The sequence below is a fragment of the Oncorhynchus kisutch genome, linkage group LG20 (assembly GCF_002021735.2).
Source record: "Oncorhynchus kisutch isolate 150728-3 linkage group LG20, Okis_V2, whole genome shotgun sequence".
NCBI lineage: Eukaryota > Metazoa > Chordata > Actinopteri > Salmoniformes > Salmonidae > Oncorhynchus > Oncorhynchus kisutch.
Window position 1 is genome coordinate 38,705,149 of NC_034193.2, and position 27,514 is coordinate 38,732,662.

The 27,514-nt window shown below is 42.4% G+C and overlaps 1 protein-coding gene across 6 annotated transcripts in view; it reads right to left on the reverse strand.

The window, feature by feature from the left end:
• Positions 1-224: 224 nt before the first annotated feature.
• The window catches only part of LOC109865862 (CSC1-like protein 2), a 96,471-nt gene continuing 69,181 nt past the window's right edge, over positions 225-27,514 (reverse strand). For 4 of the 6 annotated variants that reach the window (XM_031799661.1, XM_020454341.2, XM_031799660.1 and 1 more), the window contains 7 exons: positions 20,294-20,359; positions 19,837-19,999; positions 19,647-19,752; positions 8,014-8,181; positions 7,722-7,858; positions 7,496-7,582; positions 225-4,920 (listed from right to left, as the gene is read on the reverse strand). In XM_031799661.1, the coding sequence (XP_031655521.1) occupies positions 4,738-4,920; positions 7,496-7,582; positions 7,722-7,858; positions 8,014-8,181; positions 19,647-19,752; positions 19,837-19,999; positions 20,294-20,359 (910 nt within the window). In that variant the 3' untranslated portion in view covers positions 225-4,737. The remainder of the gene's footprint in view (positions 4,921-7,495; positions 7,583-7,721; positions 7,859-8,013; positions 8,182-19,646; positions 19,753-19,836; positions 20,000-20,293; positions 20,360-27,514) is intronic. The other 2 variants (XM_031799662.1, XM_031799663.1) reach the window with 2 other exon arrangements.

Here is a 27,514-nt window from a genome sequence, read left to right on the forward strand (position 1 = left end):
ACAAAACTGGAGAGCAACCTCTGTCCAGTGATGTCCACAAAGCATGTTGCATGTAACAAACAGTTGTTAATTTTTCCAACATTTTCAGACCACTAAACAGCTAGTGATTTAGAACCACGTAGAGTTACCGCAATTCCATAGAAAACAGGAGCTGCCTCCACTATTCCAGCACCATTTAAACATCATCAAATCACTTACGCTTAGTCAAAAACAGTGACAACTAAAAGATTCCAAAAATGATTTATTCCAATCAAAATAAGATTAATATAACGTTGCTGTCCCTGGTTCTGATTTCTGTGTGCATGTAGAAAAAACATGCCAAACAAACGTCTCGGCCACTTTACCGTAGGTGCCCTCCCAGCTCTCTCACGCTCTCCCCTACTGTTCTATCACAAAAACATATGTAAGGGTTTGGAAAACCAATCTCCTACAAAACCACTGTAACTGGAATAGCATTATGTCAAAAGAGATGAAATCTCTGCTACCACAGGGATCGCTCCTCAACATGAATGCCGATTTTATTGCTCAAGGAACAGATAATGACAAATGCCTCACCATACAGACCTTTGGACAAAAGTCCAAATACATAGTATACACAACCTGACAAATCTACAGCATCGAATGAAACTTTCCTTAGTTGTCTTAGTGAAGGGAACCAGCATGAATGTTAGCAGAGACTGAAAAACCAACAAACGTGTGACCATTTGCTGTATTTATGTAGCCCTACCCATATTCATGCTTTATAGAAACTGTAGATGTACTTTATAACACTACCATAACTTAGTGAATTTTGATGGCTATTTACAAAAATATATATTGAAATCTAAACAAACTTTTAGCAAACCATTCCCAATCCTTCTATCTGAGCATTTGACATGTTTATTTTTTAGATCACATTCTTCTTTTCACAACTTAAATCCTAAGCAACAAATATAAAATTAAATAAAAACTCAGATCATGATAAATAAAAAAATCACCAATGAATGTAACAGCATTGTCACAGCTATCAATATAATACATACATCGGTATCACATCTGGAATAGGCTGTGTCACTGAACACAGTTCCTTTTGCGATTTACCTGAATCTCAAAGCCTTCTTTTGTCACTATAGAATAGTTTTGCTGTAAAATAACTTAATTTTCATTGAGAAATAGACTGTCTATTAGCAAGCAAGTCTCTTAAAATATGTCTTATTGTGTCAGGAAAATGTACTTTCACTGGATAGTTGTTAGTCTTGTGTTAGAGTGCATACAATCATGAACAGAGTGTTAGTGCACTCTCACTTAAAGGGAAACAGAAGGTACAGACCAGAGTAGACACAGAAAAGCGACAATATATCCAGCATGTAGCTATGGTTTTCAAACAGGGACAAACCACAATACAATGGTAATTTCAGTGTGTCTAAAGAGGAACATGTGCTGCTAATAACAAGACAACCATGGTACATGTTTTCATTTTTCCTCTGATGGAATGTTACCAATAGCCGTAGCTTTCATAGATTAGCTTCGTCAACAGATCGAAATGCTCAAAGTTGAAAACAACTAATACAATGTAAAAAAACGAACAGATGTAAACATAAAAAATTTATAAAGTACACCTGAGACTTAAACATTTCATTAAGTCACTGCTCGAGTTCTATTTCTTTACTGATTGTCGCACTTCTATGTTCCTGATGCAAATCGGTAAAACATCCTTTTTTTCTTACAAATCATTTTGCACAGAGATGAAATACAAAAACTAATGACTAAATTATAGTAATACAAAAAACACAGCTATACAGTGACCTCTAGCAGACCTTCACGATCACTGCACCTCATCGGTTGGACTAGTCAGTGCAGCCACACTCGGTCAATTTTTGGTCCCTAGTCTCTTCCATTTGGCCCTATCCCTATGGTGTTCGCATATCTGAAAGGCTAGGTTTATAAAGCAATACTTAGAACTCTCCACTTACAGTATTAGGGAGCTACTAGGGCGAATGAGCCATCACTACTGTATATTGATTATACTTACCCAGTGATTTATTACTCTTGGAAAGTGACATTTATTTCCACTTTTGTTCTGTTATCCACTTTTTTTCTGTTTTGGATTATATAAATCAAATTCATGAAATTGTGGTAATTTAAGACATATATGAAATTATATAAATAGTTGTGCATTAATTTATTTCTACCTAATGCCTTTTATGGAAGTATTTGATTGTATTTTCATGTGTTTTGTGCTTAATGTTCATTTAGAAAAGGAAGTGCACACTGCCTTTGAAATGTCATCACAATTTCCCAGAGTACAACTGAACACCAAATGGGGTAGTTGCTATGCAGGCTGACAAAAGAGGCTGAGGGCCAAAATAGACTCTGGCCTTAATACCACAGTTCTGTTCCAGAAAGTGCAAAACAAAGATGGCCGACATCTAAGCCAAAAGGGCCAGCCCATGATGTCATGTTGTTCTCAACCAGGCATCTGACTGATTGCACTTCAATCAGAGACAACTTAATGATACTTTGCATCTAAGTGCATGAAAACACACTGCACCCAAACTGATGTGACAAAAATAAATGGAAGCATCGCTATTCATTGGTGCTGTGTATCTGAAAAATGATCTTACATAAGTATGACTCCTGAGGAGCAAAATACTTTACTAAGGCTACATTTTGTTCATCTATACTTCATTACTATTCCCTCTGAGAGGAAGCATAGAAAAACAGCTAATTCATTGGGACTTGGCTCCTCCAGAGATGCATTAGCTCACCTCAGCGTACTTCTGATTGTAGGATTTTAAGGGTAGAGTGGTACAACTTGAGGCAAGACCAGTTTCTTCATGTCTCCCAGTGCCCCCCCGGTCTAGTTTCTCTTTGAACACTTCTTGACTCAAAAGAACAGGCACCAGTCCATAGTCAACAAACACAAAGTGGGTACTCACAATTTAAACCTTTTTTGTTTGTTTTGTGTTCCCTGTGGGACGAAAGACAAGGCATAACTACAAAAAATAAGCAAATACTTTAATGCTCACGCGCATGAAAGTCACTGTAAAACAATTTTTTTCCTACTTATAGATTAAATCTGTAGTTGACCCCTCTCCAAATTTCAACTGTAAGTAAATATAAACATTGCAAGAATCAGGAATAATAAAGAATATAGGGAGGGGGGGGGGGGGGTCTGTTAGTGTTTAAATCCTTAGCAACTTTGTTTGGCGTTGTCATGTTTTGATCTACTGTTAGTGCACACTTAAACACAGACAGGACCCATATAGATACCTTCTCACAGGCCTGCTGAAAACTCCAGGCTTAAAAGGTAGATCATCAAGTGCAAAAGCACTGCTTTTCCATGGATCTACAACTCAAGCTAAACTATTGAAAGATTGTGCAAATGTTCAAGATCAAGGTGAACAGAACTCACAGTAGAAGTTGACAACTGAACTATGCGCTGACAGGAACATTTGCTTCCTATTTCTGGTGTAGATGTTCATATGTTTAAGGTAGTAGAGGTAAAATAAAAAACAAAAAGGCAAAATTTAAAAAAACTGTACAATGTCAGTGGCTGCAAGAGTCACCAAGCTATCCATGACTGACCCTTTGGAAACTGAGAAGGACAGGATGGAGGGGAGCAGGTGACTGACAAGGCATCACTGTAGACAAATGTCATGACAACAAATCACACCAGAAATACCACAATCCAACTGAGCGGAGCCTGGCAGGTTGGCATGCCATGCTCAAAGCCGTCTTTGGAATGTCTGACACGATAGAGGGCCGATGTCATGGCCCTGATATCCTCCAACACTGCCCATTCAGTGACGTGAGACACAAAGTAAACATTATATTTAAAATAAAAAAAAACTTGAGCGACTGCATCATCTTTTTATACGTCATGTTAAGATGGTGTCTCCAACCACTGACTAGGATTTTCAGTGGCAGAGTGAATATCTTATGACAAACAGAAGACATCAATGAAAAAAGGAACAAGCAAGTCATTTTGTTCATAAACTATGAGAAAGAAGACCTAATGCAGGGTGCTTTGCACGTTGACAAGAATGAACCAAGTTTAGTTTGGGTATGAGTCTGTAGACCCATAAAAATTAATGACCCCCTGTGCTTGGAGCAGGATTTCATTGGAGACCTTGTAGCCTAACTTTCCTGACCTCTCCACTAGTCCTGAGCCACCCTGATGGGGATTTAGTAGTTAGACACACAAGTAAGGAACCATGGATGAAAATAAACTCAAACCAGGCACGATTTGGACCCCCCTCATCCCAATAAGAGAGACAAAAATGGGTTGGTATATTTTGGGATATGTACAAAGTCTAGGCTATTGTATGTTTTTTTTCCTGGGACTACATCTTTTTGGGTTTGATGAAAACCAGTGTTGGACTTGTGCTCCATAGAAGCTCCATAAAAGTGTAGGACTCCAGTAGATATATAAATAAAACAAGGGGCGTCAACGCCCAGATTCATATCGCGCAGATAGGTGTTCAAAATACACTGAGAGGGGACTTTGAAGAATCCGTACAGACAAGCTCCAAATTAGACAATTACACCGTGTGTGTGTGGCATTTTCTGGTAATGCCAATGTGCAGAGGTACAACCCCCAAAAAAGTGACAGAGTGGGTGAACATGGGGGAGGAATGACTGCAGATTGTTTTAGAATAGAAAGTGAAGTTGGTGATTTGTTTGTGTCTGGCATTCATCCTCTCCAAAATCCCTCTCTCACCATCTTTCTCTCTTTCCCCTTCTCAGCTGGTAGTGTTACTGGTGGACCTCGTTGGCAATGAGGCTGTCTTCACCAGACTGGAAATCGGCTTCATTGAGACTATTTCCAGTGTTGATCATCTCCTCATCCTGTGAGGACCCCCGATCTTCCACCCCACTACCTGTGCAAGCGTCATCCGTGATTGGGTCCCGTAAGACCTGGGCAATGTACGTTGGTTGCTAAGGAGAAAACAAACATTCAATGTTATGAAGGATCCTGCACCTCACCAGTCCTATGCTTATAAATGGCATCTTGAGAAGTTAAAGGTGTTTGACATGCTACTTAGCTTTGTATTGCGTCATACTTCATCATAACCCAAACACACAATGGTTGTGTTGCTGCCCGACTACATTGCAGACCAAAGCCAGCTCTTACAAAGCCCTGGATAGGTATTTAATATATCAGTTAACCGCATCATATGATATAGCAAAATGATGCCTGACTGCACAGTCGGCGCAACCATTGATTGATGGAATACAACGCCTGCGCATCTAGTCGGGCAGGAACTCACCCATTCTATGCGATAAAATGAAATATATTTTTCACATGTTCAAATGCCAAAAATGTGAACCAATAGTAAGTCAGCAAGACACTGCTGTTTGTTTACATTGAAGATGATCAGAATGGCCAGTGAACAAGCAACTTATGTTTTATTTTTCTATTAAGGAATTTAATTCCTTTACTATAACAGATATTATAATTGATATTAAGCCCTATTTAAAAAGTGCTGCTGACTCCAAACAACCACTGGGACAGGGAATACCCAGGGAGCAAATTATCTAAAGTTTATAATAATGGATTGGATTTGTATAGCGCCTTTCAAACAACTTTGGTACTCACAGCGCTTTACATAATAAAGGGGGAAACTCACCTCATCCACTAGCAATGTGTGGCACTCACCTGGGTAATGTATTTCGTGCCAGAACGCTCACCACACATCAGCTAGCATGGTGGAGAGGTGAGGAATGATATATGCCAATTAGGGGATGATTAGGTAGCCATGATGGAAATAGGGCCAGGTTGGGAATTTAGCCATGACACCCCTACTCTTGTGATAAGTGCCATGGGATTTTTAAACACAGATTTAGGACACCCATTTAATGTCACATCTGGAATATGTGAACCTCATCAGGGCAATGTCCCCTTCACTGCCCTGGGGTACTGACATTCAATCTTAAGACCAGAGGTGAAGAGTGTCCCATACTGGCCCTCCAACACCTCTTCCAGCAGCATCTGGTCTCCCATCCAGGGACTAACCAGGGCCGACCCTGCTTAGCTTCAGAAGCAAGACGGCAGTGGAATGCTGCTGGTGAAAAGTTGACAGGGAGATGGTACATAGTTGCATTGATGGGGAGACAAACATTTATATACAGCCAAGTCGTGCATCAGAACCCGAGTCGTCAGAATTTCCACTATAACATTAGCAATTTAGCGCTTGGAGGTAGAGCTGGAAATAACTAATTTCATCCATTTTTATATCATTTAAAATTAAATGAACATTTCATATTCATCATCTTGAGCACCACCCCAACATCAGCATATATAATAATTAAGCAATAAGGCCTGAGAAGGAGTGGTATATGGCCAATAAGGGCTGTTCTTATGTACAACACAAAGCGGAGTGCCTGGACACAGCCCTTAGCCGTGGTATATTGGCCATATATCACAAACCCCCGAGGTGCCTTATTGCTATTATTAACTGGTTACCAACGTAATTAGAGCAGTAAAGATAAATGTTTTGTGGTATACGGTCTAATACACCACGGCGGTCAGCCAATCAGCATTCAAGGCTCGATCCACACAGTATATAATATATAAATATATTCCATTTAGCAGACGCTATTATCCAAAGCGACTTAGTCATTTGTGCATACATTTTACGTATGGGTGCTCTTGGGAAACAAACTCATTGTCCTGGCGTTGCAAACACCATGCTTTACCAACTGAGCCACAGAGAACCACATGAAAATGGTGCGTTTCTATGTTTTGTACTCAAAAAGAAAAAGTATTTTCGATGACATGATCCGAAAACACTTGACATTGGCCGTGTTCGGGAGCATCAAAACCCACGATGCATCATGGGTAATTCATCATTGTGTGACTGATCTACAAATAATATTGAGTAGTTATTTATGACGCAAGGTGATTTGTAGATCAGTCATTCTCGACTTGCTTTCAAAGTCGGCTGCAATGTCGAAGTACTGTATAGCTTAAAAAAATATTAAAGCTATCATTTTGATCTCACAGTCCTTGCACCGATAGGTCGGTCTATGAATTTGAGAGTGGTTACATTTCTCCAGCCTCATCTTTTTTCATTTTCCAAAATGGCGGGGTGACCGCTTTGTTGTTTTTTGAATCACAGATTTGGGCCAAAGTCAGTTTGTTTGTCAAGGGAGCAAACAAACACATATTGTCGGAACACTGGACAATATTACGCATATTGTGCATTGCGATAACTTTGGGCCAATCTCAGTGTCCTATCTGGGGCAGCAGGTAGCCTAGTGGTTAGAGCGCTGGACCAGTAACCGAAAGGTTTCTGGATCTAATCCCCGAGCTGACAAGGCAAAAATCTGTCGTTCTGCTATTCCCTGGTAGGCCGTACTTGTAAATAAGAACTAGTTCTTAACTGACTTTCCTAGTTAAATAAAGGTTAAATAGATATATATTTTTAATCTGGACAGTTCCATTCTAGTCCCCCACAATTCAACAGCTTGGAATACTCCAAAACCAAAAGGAATTGGCTTCTCTGCTTACCTGAGACTTAGTAGAAGGAGCGGAGAAGGTGCGGAGTGGTGGGCGGCCATTTTCAACCACGTCAACATCTGTTTCCTTGGTGTCAATCTGTTTGATGCCAGAGGGGGGAAGAAAGGGTGGAAAGAAGGGAAAAGAGCTGTCAGAGATGATCCTCTATGGGACTACTTGGCCTAAGTCTGCTACCTGAATTTAAGGACTGGACACTTGGCGTGCTGGTGAGCCGTACCTTGAGCACAGTGACCCGTACCTTGTAGTTGTGAGCGCTGAGGTACTTGAAGTGGCCGAAGCAGACGTGCGACAGGCATACCACAATGGTGATGATTAGGACCACCAAAGTGAACATGGACGTGGGGGTCACAAAGCCTGGGTTACAACAGTGCAAAGAGACAGTAAGTTACAATGTTTGACTTCAGGGCTCACCCTCCAAATAAGGTGATGAGTGTTTAGGTACTAACACATCTTAACAATCCAATTTACCACTTTGTTTCTGGGAAGAAAAAGATCCCCCAGTGCCTTACCTGTTCGCATGGTGGAAAAGAATAGCAGCCAAAAGAGACAGAGGATGGGAGCTGCTACCACCTGATTGACAGCACCGGAGTGGATTTTCTTGTCCAGTTTCGAGGGAAGGTAAGCGTAATACATGTTGTATCTATCCACCAGGTGCTTCAGCAGCATGTACATCAGACCTGGAAAGAGGGAGAACATGTTTTGTTTGAGAACTGTTGTTTAACTGATATAACTACTGAACATACACCTCCCATGACCTGCTCCCACCCGTTTTAAATCTTTGCTGGAGAAAACTGACATTCTGATAATAGTCTGTGCTTAATCTTTGGGGGATTACACCTGGGTTGCTACAGTTGAAATTCCTGAGTTGGGGGGGTTACAAGTATTTATTAAATTAACAAAAGTGTGCTCACTTCTGCCCAAAAGATAAATGTTCCCATCCTTACTAAAGTAGACAAGTGTAAATTACCCATACCAAAAACACATAAATTAGACAATACAGTACGTGTATGTGGGGGAATTAATCTAATATATATATATATACACACAGTACCAGGCAAAAGTTACAGAGTGAAGGAAGCGCAGCCAACAAGTTCTCAGCATATGTGGGAACTCCTTCAAGACTTTTGGAAAAACATTCCAGGTGAGAGAATACCAAGAGTGTGCAAAGGTGTCTTCAAGACAAAGGGTGGCTACTTTGAAGAATTTCAAATATAAAATATGTACTATTTCATATTTTTGAAGTCTCCACTATTATTATACAATGTAGAAAATATAAAAGTAAAGAAAAACCCTTAAATGAGTAGGTGTCCCCAAACTTTTGACTCTGTACTGTATGTCCAGAAAATATTTCTGAAACATAACACATCATAGAATATGTATGTAAATATATTTTATAACATTTCTTTGTGCCACCAAAAGTATGTGGAGAGCTGCTTGTCGAACATCTCATTCAGAAATCACGGGCATTAATATGGCTGCTTTGCTACCAAAGCAGCCTCCACTCTTCTGGGAAGGCTTTCCACTAGATGTTGGAACATTGCTGTAGGGACTTGCTTCCATTCACCCACAAGATCATTTGTGAGGTTGGGCACTGATGTTGGGCGATTAGACCTGGCTCGCAGTCAGCGTTCCAATTCATCACAAAGGTGTTCGATGGGGTTGAGGTCAGGGTTCTGTGCAGGCCAGTCAAGTTCTTCCAAACCGATCGACAAACCCTTTTTGTATGGACCTTGCTTTGTGTACAGGGCATTGTCAGGCTGAAACAGGAAAGAGCCTTCCCCAATCTGTTGCCAAAGTTGGAAGTACAGAATTGTCTAGAATGTCATTGTATGCTGTAGTGTTAAAGGTTCCCTTCACTGGAATTAAGGGGCCTAGCCTGAACCATGAAAAACAGCCCTGGACCATTATTCCTCCTCCACTAAACTTTACAGTTGGCACTATTCATTGGGGCAGGTAGCGTTCTGCTGGCATCTGCCTAACCCACATTCATCCGTTGAACTACCAGATGGTGAAGCGTAATTCATCACTCCAGAGAAAGTGTTTCCACTGCTCCAGAGTCCAATGGCGGCGAGCTTTACACCACTCCTGCTGACGCTTGGCATTACACATGGTGATCTTGTGTGGCTGCTTGGCCATGGAAACCCATTTCATGAAGCTTCTGACGAACAGTTCTTGTGCTGACGTTGCTTCCAGAGACAGTTTAGAACTCGGTAATAAGTGTTGCAACCGAGGACAAACGATTTTTACGCGCTACACTCTTCAGCACTCAACAGACCCGTTCTGTGAGCTTGTGTGGCCTACCACTTCACATCTGAGCCGTTGTTGCTCCTAGACGTTTTCATTTCACAATAACAGCATTTACAGTTGACCAGGGCAGCTCTAGCAGGGCAGGAATTTGACAAATTGACTTGTTGGAAAGGTGGCATCCCATGACGGTGCCACGTTGAAAGTCGCCAAGCTCTTCAGTAAGGCCATTCTACTGCCAATGTTTGTCTATGGAGATTGCATGGCTGTAGGCTCGATTTTATACATCTGTCGGCAACGGGTGTGGCTGAAATAGCCAAATCCACAAATTTGAAGTGGTGTCCAAATACTTAAATAGATATAGTGTATGTAAATATATTTTAAACTATATGTCAATGAAATATATTTTTGTGCCACATGTAGGGTTGCAAAGGGTCGGAAACTTTCCGTGAAATTTACCGGAATTTTATGGGATACACCTAAGGCAATTCTAGGTGGCATACTTGTGGCATATTTTGGTTAAACTATCCCCAATTCAATGGAATTGCAACCCTCTGAATTCAGTGCATTCTTCCATCACATGTGCAGTGCACTCTTCCATCACATGTACAGCTGATTCTTAAGATCTTGCACACCAATGAGATGCTATTGAGCCCACACTACTACACTGTCTGAGCCAAGGACAACATGCTTTCTGTTACGTTTTGATTACAAATTACCGACATATATTATTTTTTTGTTAAAACTAGTAAATAGTAGCCTACAGCATAGTGTGTTTAAATCATTTCTAAATTGTTAACAATTTCTGCTAGTTAGTTTTTGCTACCAGGTGGGTTTTGGCTTGCTTGAGCTTGTTAAATGAGGAGTGTTAATTCACCTGTTTCCATACATGTTTAAATTTAAAACATGTATCTTACAAAGGAGTTGTTTCATCTAACTGTTTATCTGTACATGGAATTGTATTTGTTGATTTTTCAAAAAAAAAAAAAAAAATCTTCACAGGAAAATGCCACAGGCACTATCTGATGTGTGGAGACATTCCACTGCAGCTAATGTAGAAGGAAAAGCTGTTTACATTTGCATATACTGTGCCAAGTCATATGGGAAGAATGCAACAAAGATTACAGCTAGCTCACAGCTTGCACTCACCGTGGCACCCAATACCGAAGCTATCCCTGAGGCTCACCTCCCGGCCTACTCAGCTGTTCACCGAAACCCCACTCATACACGGCTAGAGCCCAATACTCCACCGGATCCTTGCTGTAAACTCTGGACATTGGCACCGGATCACCGCTGCTACCGATTGGCTATAGTGGCTAACACCACTGCCACGAAGCTAGCACCAGTTAGCCGTGAGCCAGGCACATCTCCTGGCTAGCAAACTATATTCTACAATACCTCTTTCGCCATCTGGCTTGGATTCTCTGTCGACACGGCGCCCCGCCGCACCACCACGACTGGCCTGCCGACGAATACTTCATCCTCTGTGCCTTCAACCGGCCTCCGTCGGAGCAGACGCTCCTACTAGCCCCGGGCTACTAACTTTAAACGCCGTGTTTCCCGCGTGCTAACGTAGTGGTGGCTTCCCTGTTCCATCTACTGCTGCCCCCTAGACACTATGATCACTTGGCTACATAGATGATACCTGCTGGACTGTCCATTAATCACGGTACTTATTTATTTTATCTGTCGGCTCCAGCCGCGAACTCAGGCTCTGTGTGTAGTTAATCCGACCCTCTCTGCCTAGCCATCGCCATTTTACCTGCTGTTGTTGTGTTAGCTGATTAGCTGTTGTTGTCTCACCTGTTGTTTTAGCTAGCTCTCCCAATCAACACCTGTGATTACATTATGCCTCGCTGTATGTCTCTCTCAAATGTCAATATGCCTTGTATACTGTTGTTCAGGTTAGTTATCATTGTTTAGTTTACAAATGGAGCCCCTAGTTCCACTCTTCATACCTCTGATACCTCCTTTGTCCCACCTCCCACACACGCGGTGACCTCACCCATTATAACCAACATGTCCAGAGATACAACCTCTCTTATCATCACCCAGTGCCTGGGCTTACCTCCGCTGTACCCGCACCCAACCATAGCCCTGTCTGCGCATTATGCCCTGAATATATTCTACCATGCCCAGAAATCTGCTCCTTTTATTCTTTGTCCCCAACGCTCTAGGCGACCAGTTTTGATAGCCTTTAGCCGCGCCCTCATCCTACTCCTCCTCTGTTCCGCGGGTGATGTGGAGGTAAACCTATGCCCTGCACGTCCCCAGGCACCCTCATTGGTTGACTTCTGTGATCGAAAAAGCCTTGGTTTCATGCATGTCAACATCAGAAGCCTCCTCCCGAAGTTTGTTTTACTCACTGCTTTAGCACACTCTGCCAAACCTGATGTCCTTGCTGTGTCTGAATACTGGCTTAGGAAGGCCACCAAAAATTCTGAGATTTCCATACCCAACTCTAACATGTTCCGTCAAGATAGAATTGCCAAAGGGGGAGGAGTTGCAGAGATAGCCTGCAAAGTAATGTCATACTTTCCAGGTCCATACCCAAACAGTTCGAACTTCTAATTTTAAAAATGAATCTCTCCAGAAATAAGTCTCTCACTGTTGCCGCCTGCTACCGACCCACCTCAGCTACCAGCTGTGCCCTGGACACCATTTGTGAATTGATCGCCCCCCATCTAGCTTCAGAGTTTGTTCTGTTAGGTGACCTAAACTGGGATATGCTTAACACCTCGGCAGTCCTACAATCTAAGCTAGATGCCCTCAATCTCACACAAATCATCAAGGAACCTACCAGGTACAACCCTAAATCTGTAAACATGGGCACCCTCAGACATTATCCTGACCAACTGGCCCTCCAAATACACCTCCGCTGTCTTCAATCAGGATCTCAGCAATCACTGCCTCATTGCCTGTATCCGCTACAGGTCCGCGGTCACATGCTCCCTAAAACACTTCTGCAAGCAGGCCTTTCTAATCGACCTGGCCCGGGTATCCTGGAAGGATATTGACCATCTTAGATAAGCATGCTCCGTTCAAAAAATGCAGAACTAAGAACAGATATAGCCCTTGGTTCACTCCAGACCTGACTGCCACCGACCAGCGCAAAAACATCCTGTGGCGGACTGCAATAGCATCGAATAATCCCTGCGATATGCAACTGTTCAGGGAAGTCAGGAACCAATACACGCAGTCAGTCAGGAAAGCAAAGGCCAGCTTTTTCAAGCATAAATTTCAAGCAGAAATAACTCCAAAAAGTTCTGGGACACTGTAAAGTCCATGGAGAACAAGAGCACCTCCTCCCAGCTGCCCACTGCACTGAGGCTAGGCAACACGGTCACCACCGATAAATCCATGATAATCGAAAACTTCACCAAGCATTTCTCAACGGCTGGCCATGCCTTCCTCCTGGCTACTCCAACCTCGGCCAACAGCTACGCCCCCCCACAGCTACTCGCCCAAGCCTCCCCAGCTTCTCCTTTACCCAAATCCAGATAGCAGATGTTCTGAAAGAACTGCAAAACCTGGACCCATACAAATCAGCTGGGCTTGACAATCTGGACCCTCTATTTCTGAAATGATCCGCCGCCATTGTCGCAACCCCTATTACCAGCCTGCTCAACCTCTCTTTCGTATCGTCTGAGATCCCCAAGGATTGGAAAGCTGCAGCGGTCATCCCCCTCTTCAAAGGGGGAGACACCCTGGACCCAAACTGTTACAGACCTATATCCATCCTGCCCTGCCTATTTAAGGTCTTCGAAAGCCAAGTCAACAAACAGATCACTGACCATCTCGAATCCCACCGTACCTTCTCCGCTGTGCAATCTGGTTTCAGCCATGCCTCAGCCACGCTCAAGGTACTAAACGATATCATAACCACCATTGATAAAAGACAGTACTGTGCAGCAGTCTTCATTGACCTGGCCAAAGCTTTAGACTCTGTCAATCATCATATTCTTATCGGCAGACTCAGTAGCCTTGGTTTTTCTAATGACTGCCTTGCCTGGTTCACCAACTACTTTGCAGACAGAGTTCAGTGTGTCAAATCGGAGGGCATGTTGTCCGGTCCTCTGGCAGTCTCTATGGGGTGCCACAGGGTTCAATTCTCAGGCCGACTCTTTTCTCTGTATATATCAATGATGTTGCTCTTGCTGCGGGCGATTCCCTGACCCACCTCTACGCAGACGACACCATTCTGTATATTTCTGGCCCTTCCTTGGACACTGTGCTATCTAACCTCCAAACGAGCTTCAATGCCATACAACACTCCTTCCGTGGCCTCCAACTGCTCTTAAACGCTAGTAAAACCAAATGCATGCTTTTCAACCGTTCGCTGCCTGCACCCGCACGCCCGACTAACATCACCACCCTGGATGGTTCCGACCTAGAATACGTGGACATCTATAAGTACCTAGGTGTCTGGCTAGGCTGTAAACTCTCCTTCCAGACTCATATCAAACATCTCCAATCTAAAATCAAATCTAGAGTCGGCTTTCTATTTCGCAACAAAGCCTTCTTCACTTATGCCACCAAACTTACCCTAGTAAAACTGACTATCCTACCGATCCTCGACTTCGGCGATGTCATCTACAAAATAGCTTCAAATACTCTACTCAGCAAACTGGATGCAGTTTATCACAGTGCCATCCGTTTTGTCACTAAAGCATCTTAAACCACCCACCACTGCGACCTGTACGCTCTAGTCGGCTGGCCCTCTAGTCGGCTGGCCCCCAGTGGGTCTGGCGATATTCGTCGCCAGACCCACTGGCTCCAGGCCATCTACAAGTCCATGCTAGGTAAAGCTCTGCCTTATCTCAGTTCACTGGTGACGATGGCAACACCCACCCGTAGCACGCGCTCCAGCAGGTGTATCTCACTAATCATCCCTAAAGCCAACACCTAATTTGGCCGCCTTTCCTTCCAGTTATTTGCTGCCTGTGACTGGAACGAATTGCAAAAATCGCTGAAGTTGGAGACTTATCTCCCTCACCAACTTTAAACATCTGCTATCTGAGCTATAGCAGCAATCTACCTCACCAAGTAAAGTGAGAAGAATAAGAGCACCACCAGTTGGGGTGGTGTTGTCATCATGTTTGACAGTTTCCTGGAAGGGAAGAAGTCTCTCCAAGAAATGGCCACAGTCTGCTGATATGGACAGACCCATCAAGAGCGTCCTCCTGGATGATGTATTTTGGGAGAGAGTGGTAAGCAGCCTGAAACTCCTGAAACCTATAGCAGTAGGCACTGCACGGATTGAGGGAGACAATGCCATCCTGTCTGATGTTCAGACTGCTTGCATCCTACCCACTTCACTGTTGCTCCAAGCAGAGGAAACTGCAGTTCTGAAATACATCAAAAAGCGTGAAGACTTCTGACTGAAGCCCATACACACTGCAGCATACATGTTGGACCCCAAGTATGCTGGCAAGAGCATCCTGTCTGGTGCAGAGATCAACAAGGCCTATGGTGTCATCACTACCATGTCTCGCCACTTTGGCCTGGATGAGGACAAGGTTCTTGGCAGTCTGGTGAAGTACACTTCCAAGTAAGGGCTTTGGGGTGGAGACACAATATGGCAGTTGTTCCAACATATCTCATCAGCCACCTGGTGGAAGAGCTACCTGGTCCTCAAGCGAGCCAGTTTCATCATAGTGCTTGATGTGTTTTGTGACTGCACTTGAAGAAACTTTCAAAGTTCTTGAATTTTTTTTATTTTTTATTTTTTATTTCACCTTTATTTAACCAGGTAGGCTAGTTGAGAACAAGTTCTCATTTGCAACTGCGACCTGGCCAAGATAAAGCATAGCAGTGTGAGCATACAACAAAGAGTTACACATGGAGTAAACAATTAACAAGTCAATAACACAGTAGAAAACGAAGGGGGGGGTCTATATACAATGTGTGCAAAAGGCATGAGGAGGTAGGCAAATAATTACAATTTTGCAGATTAACACTGGAGTGATAAAAGATCAGATGGTCATGTACAGGTAGAGATATTGGTGTGCAGAAGAGCAGAAAAGTAAATAAATAAAAACAGTACGGGGATGAGGTAGGTGAAAAGGGTGGGCTATTTACCAATAGACTATGTACAGCTGCAGCGATCGGTTAGCTGATGTTTGAAGTTGGTGAGGGAGATAAAAGTCTCCAACTTCAGCGATTTTTGCAATTCGTTCCAGTCACAGGCAGCAGAGTACTGGAACGAAAGGCGGCCAAATGAGGTGTTGGCTTTAGGGATGATCAGTGAGATACACCTGCTGGAGCGCGTGCTACGGATGGGTGTTGCCATCGTGACCAGTGAGCTGAGATAAGGCGGAGCTTTACCTAGCATAGACTTGTAGATGACCTGGAGCCAGTGGGTCTGGCGACGAATATGTAGCGAGGGCCAGCCGACTAGAGCATACAAGTCGCAGTGGTGGGTAGTATAAGGTGCTTTAGTGACAAAACGGATGGCACTGTGATAGACTGCATCCAGTTTGCTGAGTAGAGTGTTGGAAGCCATTTTGTAGATGACATCGCCGAAGTCGAGGATCGGTAGGATAGTCAGTTTTACTAGGGTAAGCTTGGCGGCTTGAGTGAAGGAGGCTTTGTTGCGGAATAGAAAGCCGACTCTTGATTTGATTTTCGATTGGAGATGTTTGATATGAGTCTGGAAGGAGAGTTTGCAGTCTAGCCAGACACCTAGGTACTTATAGACGTCCACATATTCTAGGTCGGAACCATCCAGGGTGGTGATGCTAGTCGGGCATGCAGGTGCAGGCAGCGACCGGTTGAAAAGCATGCATTTGGTTTTACTAGCGTTTAAGAGCAGTTGGAGGCCACGGAAGGAGTGTTGTATGGCATTGAAGCTTGTTTGGAGGTTAGATAGCACAGTGTCCAAAGACGGGCCGAAAGTATATAGAATGGTGTCGTCTGCGTAGAGGTGGATCAGGGAATCGCCCGCAGCAAGAGCAACATCATTGATATACACAGAGAAAAGAGTCGGCCCGAGAATTGAATTTTCCATTGAATTTTCCAGATTAACTGATCTTCATGTCTTAAAGAAATTATGGACTGTCATTTCTCTTTGCTTATTTGAGCTGTTCTGGCCATAATATGGACTTGGCCTTTTACCAAATAGGGCTATCTTCTGTATACCACAATCTATTTTGATTTCTTTAACACTTTTTTTGGTTACTACTTGATTTTATGTGTTATTTCATAGTTTGTCTTCACTATTATTCTAGAATGTAGTACAAATAAATAAAAACCCTTCAATGAATAGGTGTCCAAACATTTGACTGGTACTGTATGTAAAAACTATTTAAATGTCGAAAAACAGCCAGAATATGTAAACATATTTATGAGTGCTTTCATCCTGCTTTCATCTGTGAAGAGCACAGGGCGCCAGTGGCGAATTTGCCAATCTTGGTGTTCTCTGGCAAATGCCAAACGTCCTGCACGGTGTTGGGCTGTAAGCACAACCCCCACCTGTGGAAGTCGGGCCCTCATACCACCCTCATGGAGTCTGTTTCTGACCGTTTGAGCAGACACATGCACATTTGTGGCCTGCTGGAGGTCATTTTGCAGGGCTCTGGCAGTGCTCCTCCTGCTCCTCCTTGCACAAAGGCGGAGGTAGCGGTCCTGCTGCTGGGTTGTTGCCCTCCTACTTCCTCCTCCACGTCTCCTGATGTACTGGCCTGTCTCCTGGTAGCGCATCCATGCTCTGGACACTACGCTGACAGACACAGCAAACCTTCTTGCCACAGCTCGGATTGATGTCCCATCCTGGATGAGCTGCACTACCTGAGCCACTTGTGTGGGTTGTAGACTCCGTCTCATGTTACCACTAGAGTGAAAGCACCGCCAGCATTCAAAAGTGACCAAAACAGCAGCCAGGAAGCATAGGAACTGAGAAGTGGTCTGTGGTCACCACCTGCAGAACCACTCCTTTATTGGAGGTGTCTTGCTAATTGCCTATAATTTCCACCTGTTGTCTATTCCATTTGCACAACAGCATGTGAAGTTTATTGTCAATCAGTGTTGCTTCCTAAGTGGACAGTTAGATTTCACAGAAGTTTGATTGACTTGGAGTTACATTGTGTTGTTTAAGTGTTCCCTTTATTTTTTTGAGCAGTGTACATGCCAATATATTAGGCTTCGGTATGGATCAATGATACAAGATAGACGACTGAACAGATTTCAAAATTACTCCCACCTTCGCTTGTGTTGGCCTGTCTTTCCAAGTACAGTGTCTTCAGAAACTATTCACAACCCTTGACTTTTTCCACATTTTGCTGTGTTACAGCCTGAACATAAAATTTATTAAATTTATATTTTTGTGTCACTGGTCATACCAAAAATCTGGTTACCTTCAGACCCATGATACTTGTGGGAGTCGTGAGAATCTCCCCTTTTCACAGTGCGATCACATCAGTTTGTGTTACAGACAGAATATAACATTTATAATACTTAGATTTTGTGTCACCGGCCTACACACAATACCCAATAAGGTTTTCCAATGCCTCACAAAGAAGAAGGGCACCTATTGGTAGCTGGGTAAACCCCCCCCAAAAAAGCAGACATTGAATATACCTTTGAAAATTAACTACACTTTGGATGGTGTATCCTTACAAACTCAATTGCCGAAGAGGAAGGAAACCGCTCAGAGATTTCACAATGATGCAAACGGTGACTTTAAAACAGTTACTGAGTTCAATGGCTGTGATCGGAGAAAACTGAGGAAGGATCAACAGTGTAGTTACTCAACAATACTAACCTAATTGACAGAGTGAAAAGAAGGAAGCCTGTACATAATGCAAATATTCCAAAACATGGATCCTGTTTTCAACAAGATACTAAAGTAATACTGCAAAAAATGTTGCAAACCAATTCACTTTTTTGTCCTGAATACAAAGTGCCATGTTTGGGGCAAATCCGATACAACACATTACCGAGTACCAATCTCCACATTTTCAAGCATAGTGGTGGCAGCATCATGTTATGGGTATGCTTGTAATCATTAATGACTGGATAAACAAGAAATGGAATGGAGCTAAGCACAGGCAAAAAAGAGAGGAAAAGCTGATTCAGTCTGCTTTCCACCAGACAGTAGGAGATTAATTAACTTTTAGCAGGACAATAACCTAAAACACCAAGGCCAAATCTACACTGGAGTTGTTTACCAAAAAGACACTGAATGTTCCTGAGTGGCTGAGTTAGTGACTTAAAAATGCTTGAAAATCTATGGCAAGACCTGAAAACGGTTGTCTAGCAATGATCAACAACCAATTTGACAGAGCTTGAAGAATTTTGAATATAATAAAATGGGCAAATGTTGCACAATCCAGGTGTTGAAAGCTCTTAGAGACACCCAGAAAGACTGACAGTTGTAATCGCTGGCAAAGTTGCTTTTACAAAGTATTGACTCGGTCAAATAAAGTATTCCCACCCATCTATTTAATTTTCCATACATTTGCTAACATTTTTTAAAACATGTTTTCACTTTGTCATTATGGTGTATTATGTGTAGATGGGTGAGAAATTTAAACCATTTTGAATTCAGGCTGTAACAACAAAATGTGGAATAAGTCAAGGGGTATGAATACTTTCTCACTTTATCTCTTAGTAAAGATACAATGTACAATGTATCTATACAGTGCTTTAACATAGAGATGCACAGTAGTGACATAAATACTGTATGTACACACCAGGTGTGGGTAAGCCTGTTCTTGGCGCAATGCAGTGTTTAGTTACCCTAATTTCATTGGTGATTCATTCTGACTCATACAAAGCACTGCCAGTAGGTGACCCTAGAGAGGGGAGAGTAGTCCTCTCTATCCCCAGTCACTCTTCCCATACTCCATCTCTCACCCTGTTACCCCTTTCCTCTCTGGGGAGAGGTGGGCTGACTCACCAAAGGGGACGATGATTGGACAGGTGATGCTGTATGTCATAACTACAGTGAAGACTGACATCATCCAGGCGTAGGCCGCTCCAAACTGGAATTCAAATGCTTGATGCTGAAGACACGAAAACATTCAGCATTGAAAAGTAACTAGAATTTTGAGCACAGCAGCAGCAATATTTTCCTTCATGACTCTTACCCTCTTTACGTTGCGCCTCTCTGCAGAGGAACGGGCCAGGGACAGTCGGATCATATACATGAGTAGGCCTGGAATCCGCAGCAGGTCCATGGCGTTACCGATAAACGCTGAGGCGATGACATAGTTGACGAAGAAGGCTCCGTTGTCAGGGAGGAAGACACACCTTAAACAGGGGGAGGCACCACCAGTATGATTAGATAGCATTTACCATAGTACTGTAATTACTTTTCACAGGTATTTACGGATAACGGCCTGATAAATCACACAGTAATTATGCTTTGGTTTCATTGAGAGAAACGCTGTTATGTACATTAAATGTACCAGGTAATTAACAATTGTGTTGAAAGTACAGAACCAGGACGTACTATTTATTTTCCCCATAATACCAGGCAAATACAAGCTGTAACAGCAACGGTTCTTAATTACATTCCTCTTTTATGAAAATAGAAATACTTACTCAAATCTGACTGTGGCGTCAGCAAGGAATTTCTTATCAAACAGCCAGCGGAAGAAGACATCCAAACTATTAAAAGCAACAAAAAAATTAAATCAAATGAGCTTTTCAGATGGGTCATAATTTGGCCTAAATCTGTCGGCAGACATTCGTTGATTATTCATGTGCCATTTACAGAGGAGAACAAGTATTTGATAACCTGCAGGTCTGTAATTTTTATCATAGGTACACTTCAACTGTGAGAGACAGAATCTAAAACAAAAATTCAGAAAATCACATTGTATGATTTTTAAATAATTAATTTTCATTTTATTACATGACATAAGTATTTGATACATCAGAAAAGCAGAACTTAATATTTGGTACAGAAACCTGTTTGCAATTACAGAGATCATACGTTTCCTATAGTTCTTGACCAGGTTTGCACACACTGCAGCAGGGATTTTGGCCCACTACTCCATACAGTCCTTCTCCAGATCCTTCAGGTTTCGGGGCTGTCGCTTGGCAATAAGGACTTTCAGCTCCCTCCAAAGATTTTCTATTGGGTTATGGTCTGGAGACTGGCTAGGCCACTCCAGGACCTTGAGATGAGTCTTTCGGAGACACTCCTTAGTTGCCCTGGCTGTGTGTTTCAGGTCGTTGTCATGCTGGAAGACCCAGCCACGACACATCTTCAATGCTCTTACTGAGGGAAGGAGGTTGTTGGCCAAGATCTCGCGATACATGGCCCCATCCATCCTCCCTTCAATACAGTGCAGTCGTCCTGTCCCCTTTGCAGAAAAGCATCCCCAAAGAATGATGTTTCCACCTCCATGCTTCACAGTTGGGATGGTGTTCTTGGGGTTGTACTCATCCTTCTTCCTCCAAACAGAGCGAGTGGAGTTTAGACAATTTTTTTTGGTCTCAGACCACATGACCTTCTCCCATTCCTCCTCTGATGTCCTTACACAGCTCTCTGGTCTTGGCCATTGTGGATAGGTTGGAGTCTGTTTGATTGAGTGTGTGGACAGGTGCAGTTAATACAGGTAATGAGTGGAGAACAGGAGGGCTTCTTAAAAAAAACTAACAAGTCTGTGAGAGACGGAATTCTTACTGGTTGGTAGGTGATCAAATACTTATGTCATGCAATAAAATGCTAATTAATTACTTAATCATACAATGTGATTTTCTGGATTTTTATTTTAGATTCCGTCTCTCACAGTTGAAGTGTACCTATGAAAGAAATTACAGACCTCTACATGCTTTGTAAGTAGATAAACCTGCAAAATCGGCAGTGTATCAAATACTTGTTCTCCCCACTGTATTTGATAAAGTAATTTGGCAAAAACAGAGCAAGACCGATCTCGACAAGGCACTTTGGCCAAGTTGGACTTGCACATCCAGGCACTGTAACTTCCTACCTAGGGCCTAGGACAACTACTGTATTTCAACTGCAGATTTCTAAAAGTTTTGCAATTATGCTGCAGGACTTAGAGGTAATCTGTGGTTTAGTACGGTACCCTGTGTCAATACTTCATTGCTCCAGACCAGCGCAAGGGGAAGTTAGACTACTGATTATGCTTTTCGGTCCCAAGGTGCTACGGTGTCTCTGTAGTACTGCATCCTACTTCCGAACCAGTTCCATTGTATAGCGCCTTAGGGGTGCAGCAGTCTAAGACACTGCATCGCAGTGCAAGCGGTGTTGCTACAGATGCTGGTTCATTACCGGTGCCGGCCTCGACTGGGAGATCCAGTCTCTCCCTCTAAAAACAGAAATAAATAATTTTAAATAAACTGGCTATATTTACAAATGAGTAACAATGTCTCACCCATTGTTCAAAAACGTCCTTTTTCCTCACTCATTTTTCTTCTTTTTTTTAAAAATAAAGCAATCAATTTTACTATTATTATTCTTAGAATTATATAAAAGCCCCTTGGGTATTCTCAGATATATTAACCCTGTTATTAGCAGGGCAATATATGTTGGTCATGGCTTCCAAGTGGCGCACAATGGGATTGCCTCGCAGTTCTCCATTTGTATCCACTGAAATAGCGGTGGGCGTGAGGGCAGGGGGCACGGGATGGGCCGGAGAGCCGCACACAGAAGACAGACCTAGCCCATGGGGAAGGGAGGAGGAAGGTCCATCCCGCCGCACTGGGTAGCACAGAGCAACACTTTAAGGGGAATTGCACTAATAATGGTGCTGACTAGGGAAACGTTCCTGCTGTTCTTAGTGCCAGTCTTCAGGTTCAAACTAAAACGTTCAAACTAAAATGTAACAAATAATGGCGCAAAAAAATCTGATTAGATATGAATTCAGAGGGCAGATATTATAAAATATTGAAGTATTAGACCTCTCACTAAAGGCGTCACTCAAAAGTTATACTTAAATCCAAACTGAACTTAACGAAAATGTACATAAAAAGCATTTGTAAATCCCAAACTCTAAAAGTAATTGGAAAGGTAGATACAAATTACATTGTGACACTGTGTTTACAAAGAATGTAAACAAGATGCTGTGTTTTTATTTACAGTAGTGATGGACAGCTAGTGGAATTTTCAGGATTTCAAACACTTGTAGCCCAATTAGCAGGACAATTTACTCTTTATAGCCAGCTACTGAAGGAGTGAAAGTCACACCTTTCCAGTACTCCTCACCCCACCCAAACTCTTAACACAGTTACCATTCAAAACGAGCTGGTTATAAAAAAAAAAAGACATTCCGACCTAAGAGAACAGACAAAATGGACATTGTTTTCATCAAGCCAGCTTCTTTCTATGGTGCTACCCATTCCAGGGTTAGGACCATAACCACGAGAGGACTTGAAAATGAGCCGGAGCTGAGAGGATTGCCCAAATTTAAAAAAGGTATTTTTTGTTTCAGTGCATTTTATAAAAAAAATTTAAAAAAATCAATGTGTAGGCATATTGTGTAAGAAAATCAATAATTAAATAAAGTCAAATACATGTTTTTTTTTTATGATTGTGTACTAAAAACGTGAATGTGTTTTTGCAGAGCATACAACCATGCCGACAACCATCCTTGGAGATCAGTAGAAAAAGGGCTGGACAATGGGCAACACCAAAAATAAACGCATGGTTGCCAAGAAAGCGGTTTGTTTTGCTAGATTCTTAAAATGTGTACGCAGCATGTGTGTGTTGGCTTCACTTTTAATTCTTAATTGGTCTACCGTTTCTAACATAGGCCACTGTAATCGATGAAGGCTCAGGGCAGTACCATTCTGCTCATCTGATGAAGGTGCACATGGATCAGATTCAAACTTTGAAGACAGAGTCATTGAAGGCAGACCAGCAGAAAGAGAAACATTATCTGCGGGCAGAGATACGGGCGACAGCTGATGCATTAGTCCAGAGCCAGGCGGCATTGGTGGAGTCAGGCGGAGAATGATGAGTTGAAGAGGGCGAGGAACGAGATGGGAGACACAATCCATGCCAGGCACACCTGTGAGGCAGAGTCAAAATACCTGGCGGGTTCATCAGGTTGTCGGTTCACCCTGACATTTCCATTCCTCTTCTGACAACAGAACTTGACCAACTGCTCACCAGACACAGCAAGTGCCATCCGGACCATTATGCTATTCTGCTATAGCCTAATAAACACAGGTGGCTTACATCTTCAAAATGCTTTAAAATGCTTAATTATCCAAATGTAATAGCATATTACAGTACTGTATTTCTTCATCAGCATCTTTATGCTTTCGTTAATAAAATAATGATAAAAATACTCTTTCAAAATGCAGATGTTGATTTAGTTATGGATCCATAACGAATAAATATCAGTGAATGACAGAAATATTGGAACAAAGATGTTTAATGAAGGTAAAGAAATGGTTGTTTACTGGAAAATACTCTTTCAAAACACACACGGTCACATTGTACAGTGCTATTATGGCTATTAGCAGGTAGCTGGACAATAGACGTGCCTGGAAGGAGGGTAGGGGGAGAATTCTATTGTCAAATCTATTTCTTCGGTTGGCAGTATCACAACCGGCCATGATTGGTTGCAATTTCAGTTTAATCCACCAGAAAAGACAAAACAAATAATACATAATAATAATAATACTTTTTGTTGTATCACATCCAACCGTGGTTGGGAGAACCATAAGGCGGCGCAAAATTGGCCCAGCGTTTCTCTCCCTCTAAAAACAGAAATAAATGTTATGGCCTTGACAAATATCATTTTGGCTTTATTCAGATTACAAATTGCTCACTTTTGTTTTGTTTTAACGAAATACCTTCCAAAATATCATTATATATAGTATCAAGTTGATAACACAGTCATATAGACCGGCACCTACAAAGCTGAGTGATTCACTCAATTCAAGGCTTTGGATCAAAATAAATAAGTACCAAAATTCTTTCTGATAGTCTTAATAAAGAAATGTTTTGGTTATCCTGACCTGAACACCATGTACAGTATTATAATAGTCCATTATGGGCTATTAGCAGGACAATATACCAACACCTCTGTATTTTGATACTTTGTGGATGGGGCCTCCCAAGTGGTGCAGCTGTCTAAGTCACTGCATCGCAGTGCAAAATGCGTTGCTACAGATGCAGGTTTGATACCCGTGCTGACCGACCCCGGGAGACCCATGAGGCGGCTTTTGGTTTAAATGTAGAATCCTCTTAGAATCCTCCAATTGGCAGTCACGTAATATTTTTTCGATATAAGTCTCACTAGTGTTGAGTAATGTGCTGTTAAAAGTGTTATAGGTGTTATTTATTTAAAGAGCATATTGAAGTTCGAAGCAATAGGATTAGGAATAGGATTTGAAGCAAGAGCCAACAACTACAGTCGTGGCCAAAAGTTGAGAGAATGACACAAATAATGACACAAAGTCTGCTGCCACAGTTTGTATGATGGCAATTTGCCTATACTCCAGAATGTTATGAAGAGTGATCAGATGAATTGCAAAGTCCCTCTTTGCCATGCAAATGAACTGAATCCCCCAAAAACATTTCCACTGCATTTCAGCTCTGCCACAAAAGGACCAGCTGACATGTGAGTGATTCTCTCGTTAACACAGGTGTGAGTGTTGACAAGACTGGAGATCACGCTGTCATGCTGATTGAGTTCGAATAACAGACTGGAAGCTTCAAAAGGAGGGTGGTGCTTGGAATCATTGTTCTTCCTCTGTCAACCATGGTTACCTGCAAGGAAACACGTGCAGTCATCATTGCTTTGCACAAAAAGGGATTCACAGGCAAGGATATTACTGCCAGTAAGATTGCACCTAAATCAACCATTTATCGGATCATCGAGAACTTCAAGGAGAGTGGTTCAATTGTTGAGAAGAAGGCTTCAGGATGCCCAAGAAAATCCAGCAAACGCCAGGACAGTCTCCTAAAGTTGATTCAGCTGCAGTATCGGGGCACTACCAGTACAGAGCTTGCTCAGGAGTGGCAGCAGGCAGGTGTGAGTGCATCTGCACGCACAGTGAGGCGAAGACTTTTGGAGGATGGCCTGGTGTCAAAAAGGGCAGCAAAGAAGCCACTTCTCTCCAGGAAAAACATCAGGGACAGATTGATATTCTGCAAAAGGTACAGGGATTGGACTGCTGAGGACTGGGGTAAAGTAATTTTCTCTGATGATTCCCCTTTCCGATTGTTTGGGGCATCCGGAAAAAGTTTGTCCGGAGAAGACAAGGTGAGCGCTACCATCAGTCCTGTGTCATGCCAACAGAAAAGCATCCTGAGACCATTCATGTGTGGGGTTGCTTCTCAGCCAAGGGAGTGGGCTAACTCACAATTTTCCAAAGAACACAGCCATGAATAATTGTTATTTTTTTACCTTTATTTAACTAGGCAAGTCAGTTAAGAACAAATTCTTATTTTCAATGACGGCCTAGGAACACTGGGTTAACTGCCTTGTTCAGGGGCAGAAGGACAGATTTGTACCTTGTCAGCTCGGGGATTCGATCTTGCAACCTTTCGGTTACTAGTCCAACGCTCTAACCACTAGGCTACGCTGCCACAATAAAGAATGGTACCAACACATCCTCCGAGAGCAACTTCTCCCAACCATCAAGGAACAGTTTGGTGATGAACAATGCCTTTTCCAGCATGATGGAGCACCTTGCCATAAGGCAAAAGTGGTAAGTGGCTCGGGGAACAAAACATCAATATTTTGAGTCCATGGCCAGGAAACTCCCCAGACCTTAATCCCATTGAGAACTTGTGGTCAATCCTCAAGAGGCGGGTGGACAAACAAAACCCCACAAATTCTGACAAAATCCAAGCATTGATTATGCAAGAATGGGCTGGCATCATGTGGCCCAGAAATTATTTGATAGCATGCCAGGGGGGATTGCAGAGGTCTTGAAAAAGGGTCAACACCATAAATATTGACTCTTTGCATCAACTTCATGTAATTGTCAATAAAAGCCTTTGACACTTATGAGATGCTTGTAATTATACTTCAGTATTCCATAGTAACAGCTGACATAAATATCTAACGACACTGAAGCAGCAAACTTTGTGGAAATTAATATTTGTGTCATTCTCAAAACTTTTTGCCACGGCTGTATTTTAGCACCGTTTCACGCTGCTCTGAGACAAACATGGGGACTGGTCTTGATAAATCAATGAGATTTTTATTTGTGACTGAATCTCCGTTTGGGTATTGGTTAGACTACCATGAAGGTTTAGAAATGTTATGCCTTTAGTGTAACCTTCATATAACTTGTCAAGTCAGTTAAGAACAAATTCTTATTGACAAGGATAGCCTACTCCGCCTACTCCTCCCTCCCCGTCAGGAGTCCCATATACTAAGTTCTTAGAAGAAAAAAAAAGTTTTAAATTCTCAAGTACAGCCACTATTGAAGGCTATCAAATGCTTCTCAAAGATGCCCTCTGGTGGTCAAACTAGCACTAACTAGCATTAATGGTAACTGGTTGACACAGAATTCTGCGGCACCTTGCATACTGTGCTGCAGAACGCTGTAACTTTTAAAGGACGAACCACTGTACACGTACAGGTATATTTCAAAGTATTCTATGATGGCATAAGAAATATAAAAACAGCTTAGGTTTTGGGTTTTTTATTGAGATTCTCCGGGACTTTTGTAGACTTTGAAGCCAAAAGTAGCGTTCCTGAGGCAAAAGCGGCATGTGCATGTGCAGATATGTGCACCATGTCATTGCGCTCTCTTTCGCTCTGCTGTGTGTGCATCTTCCGAGCTGTCACTCAAATGGCTAAGGGCTGAAGCTCATTGGCAAAA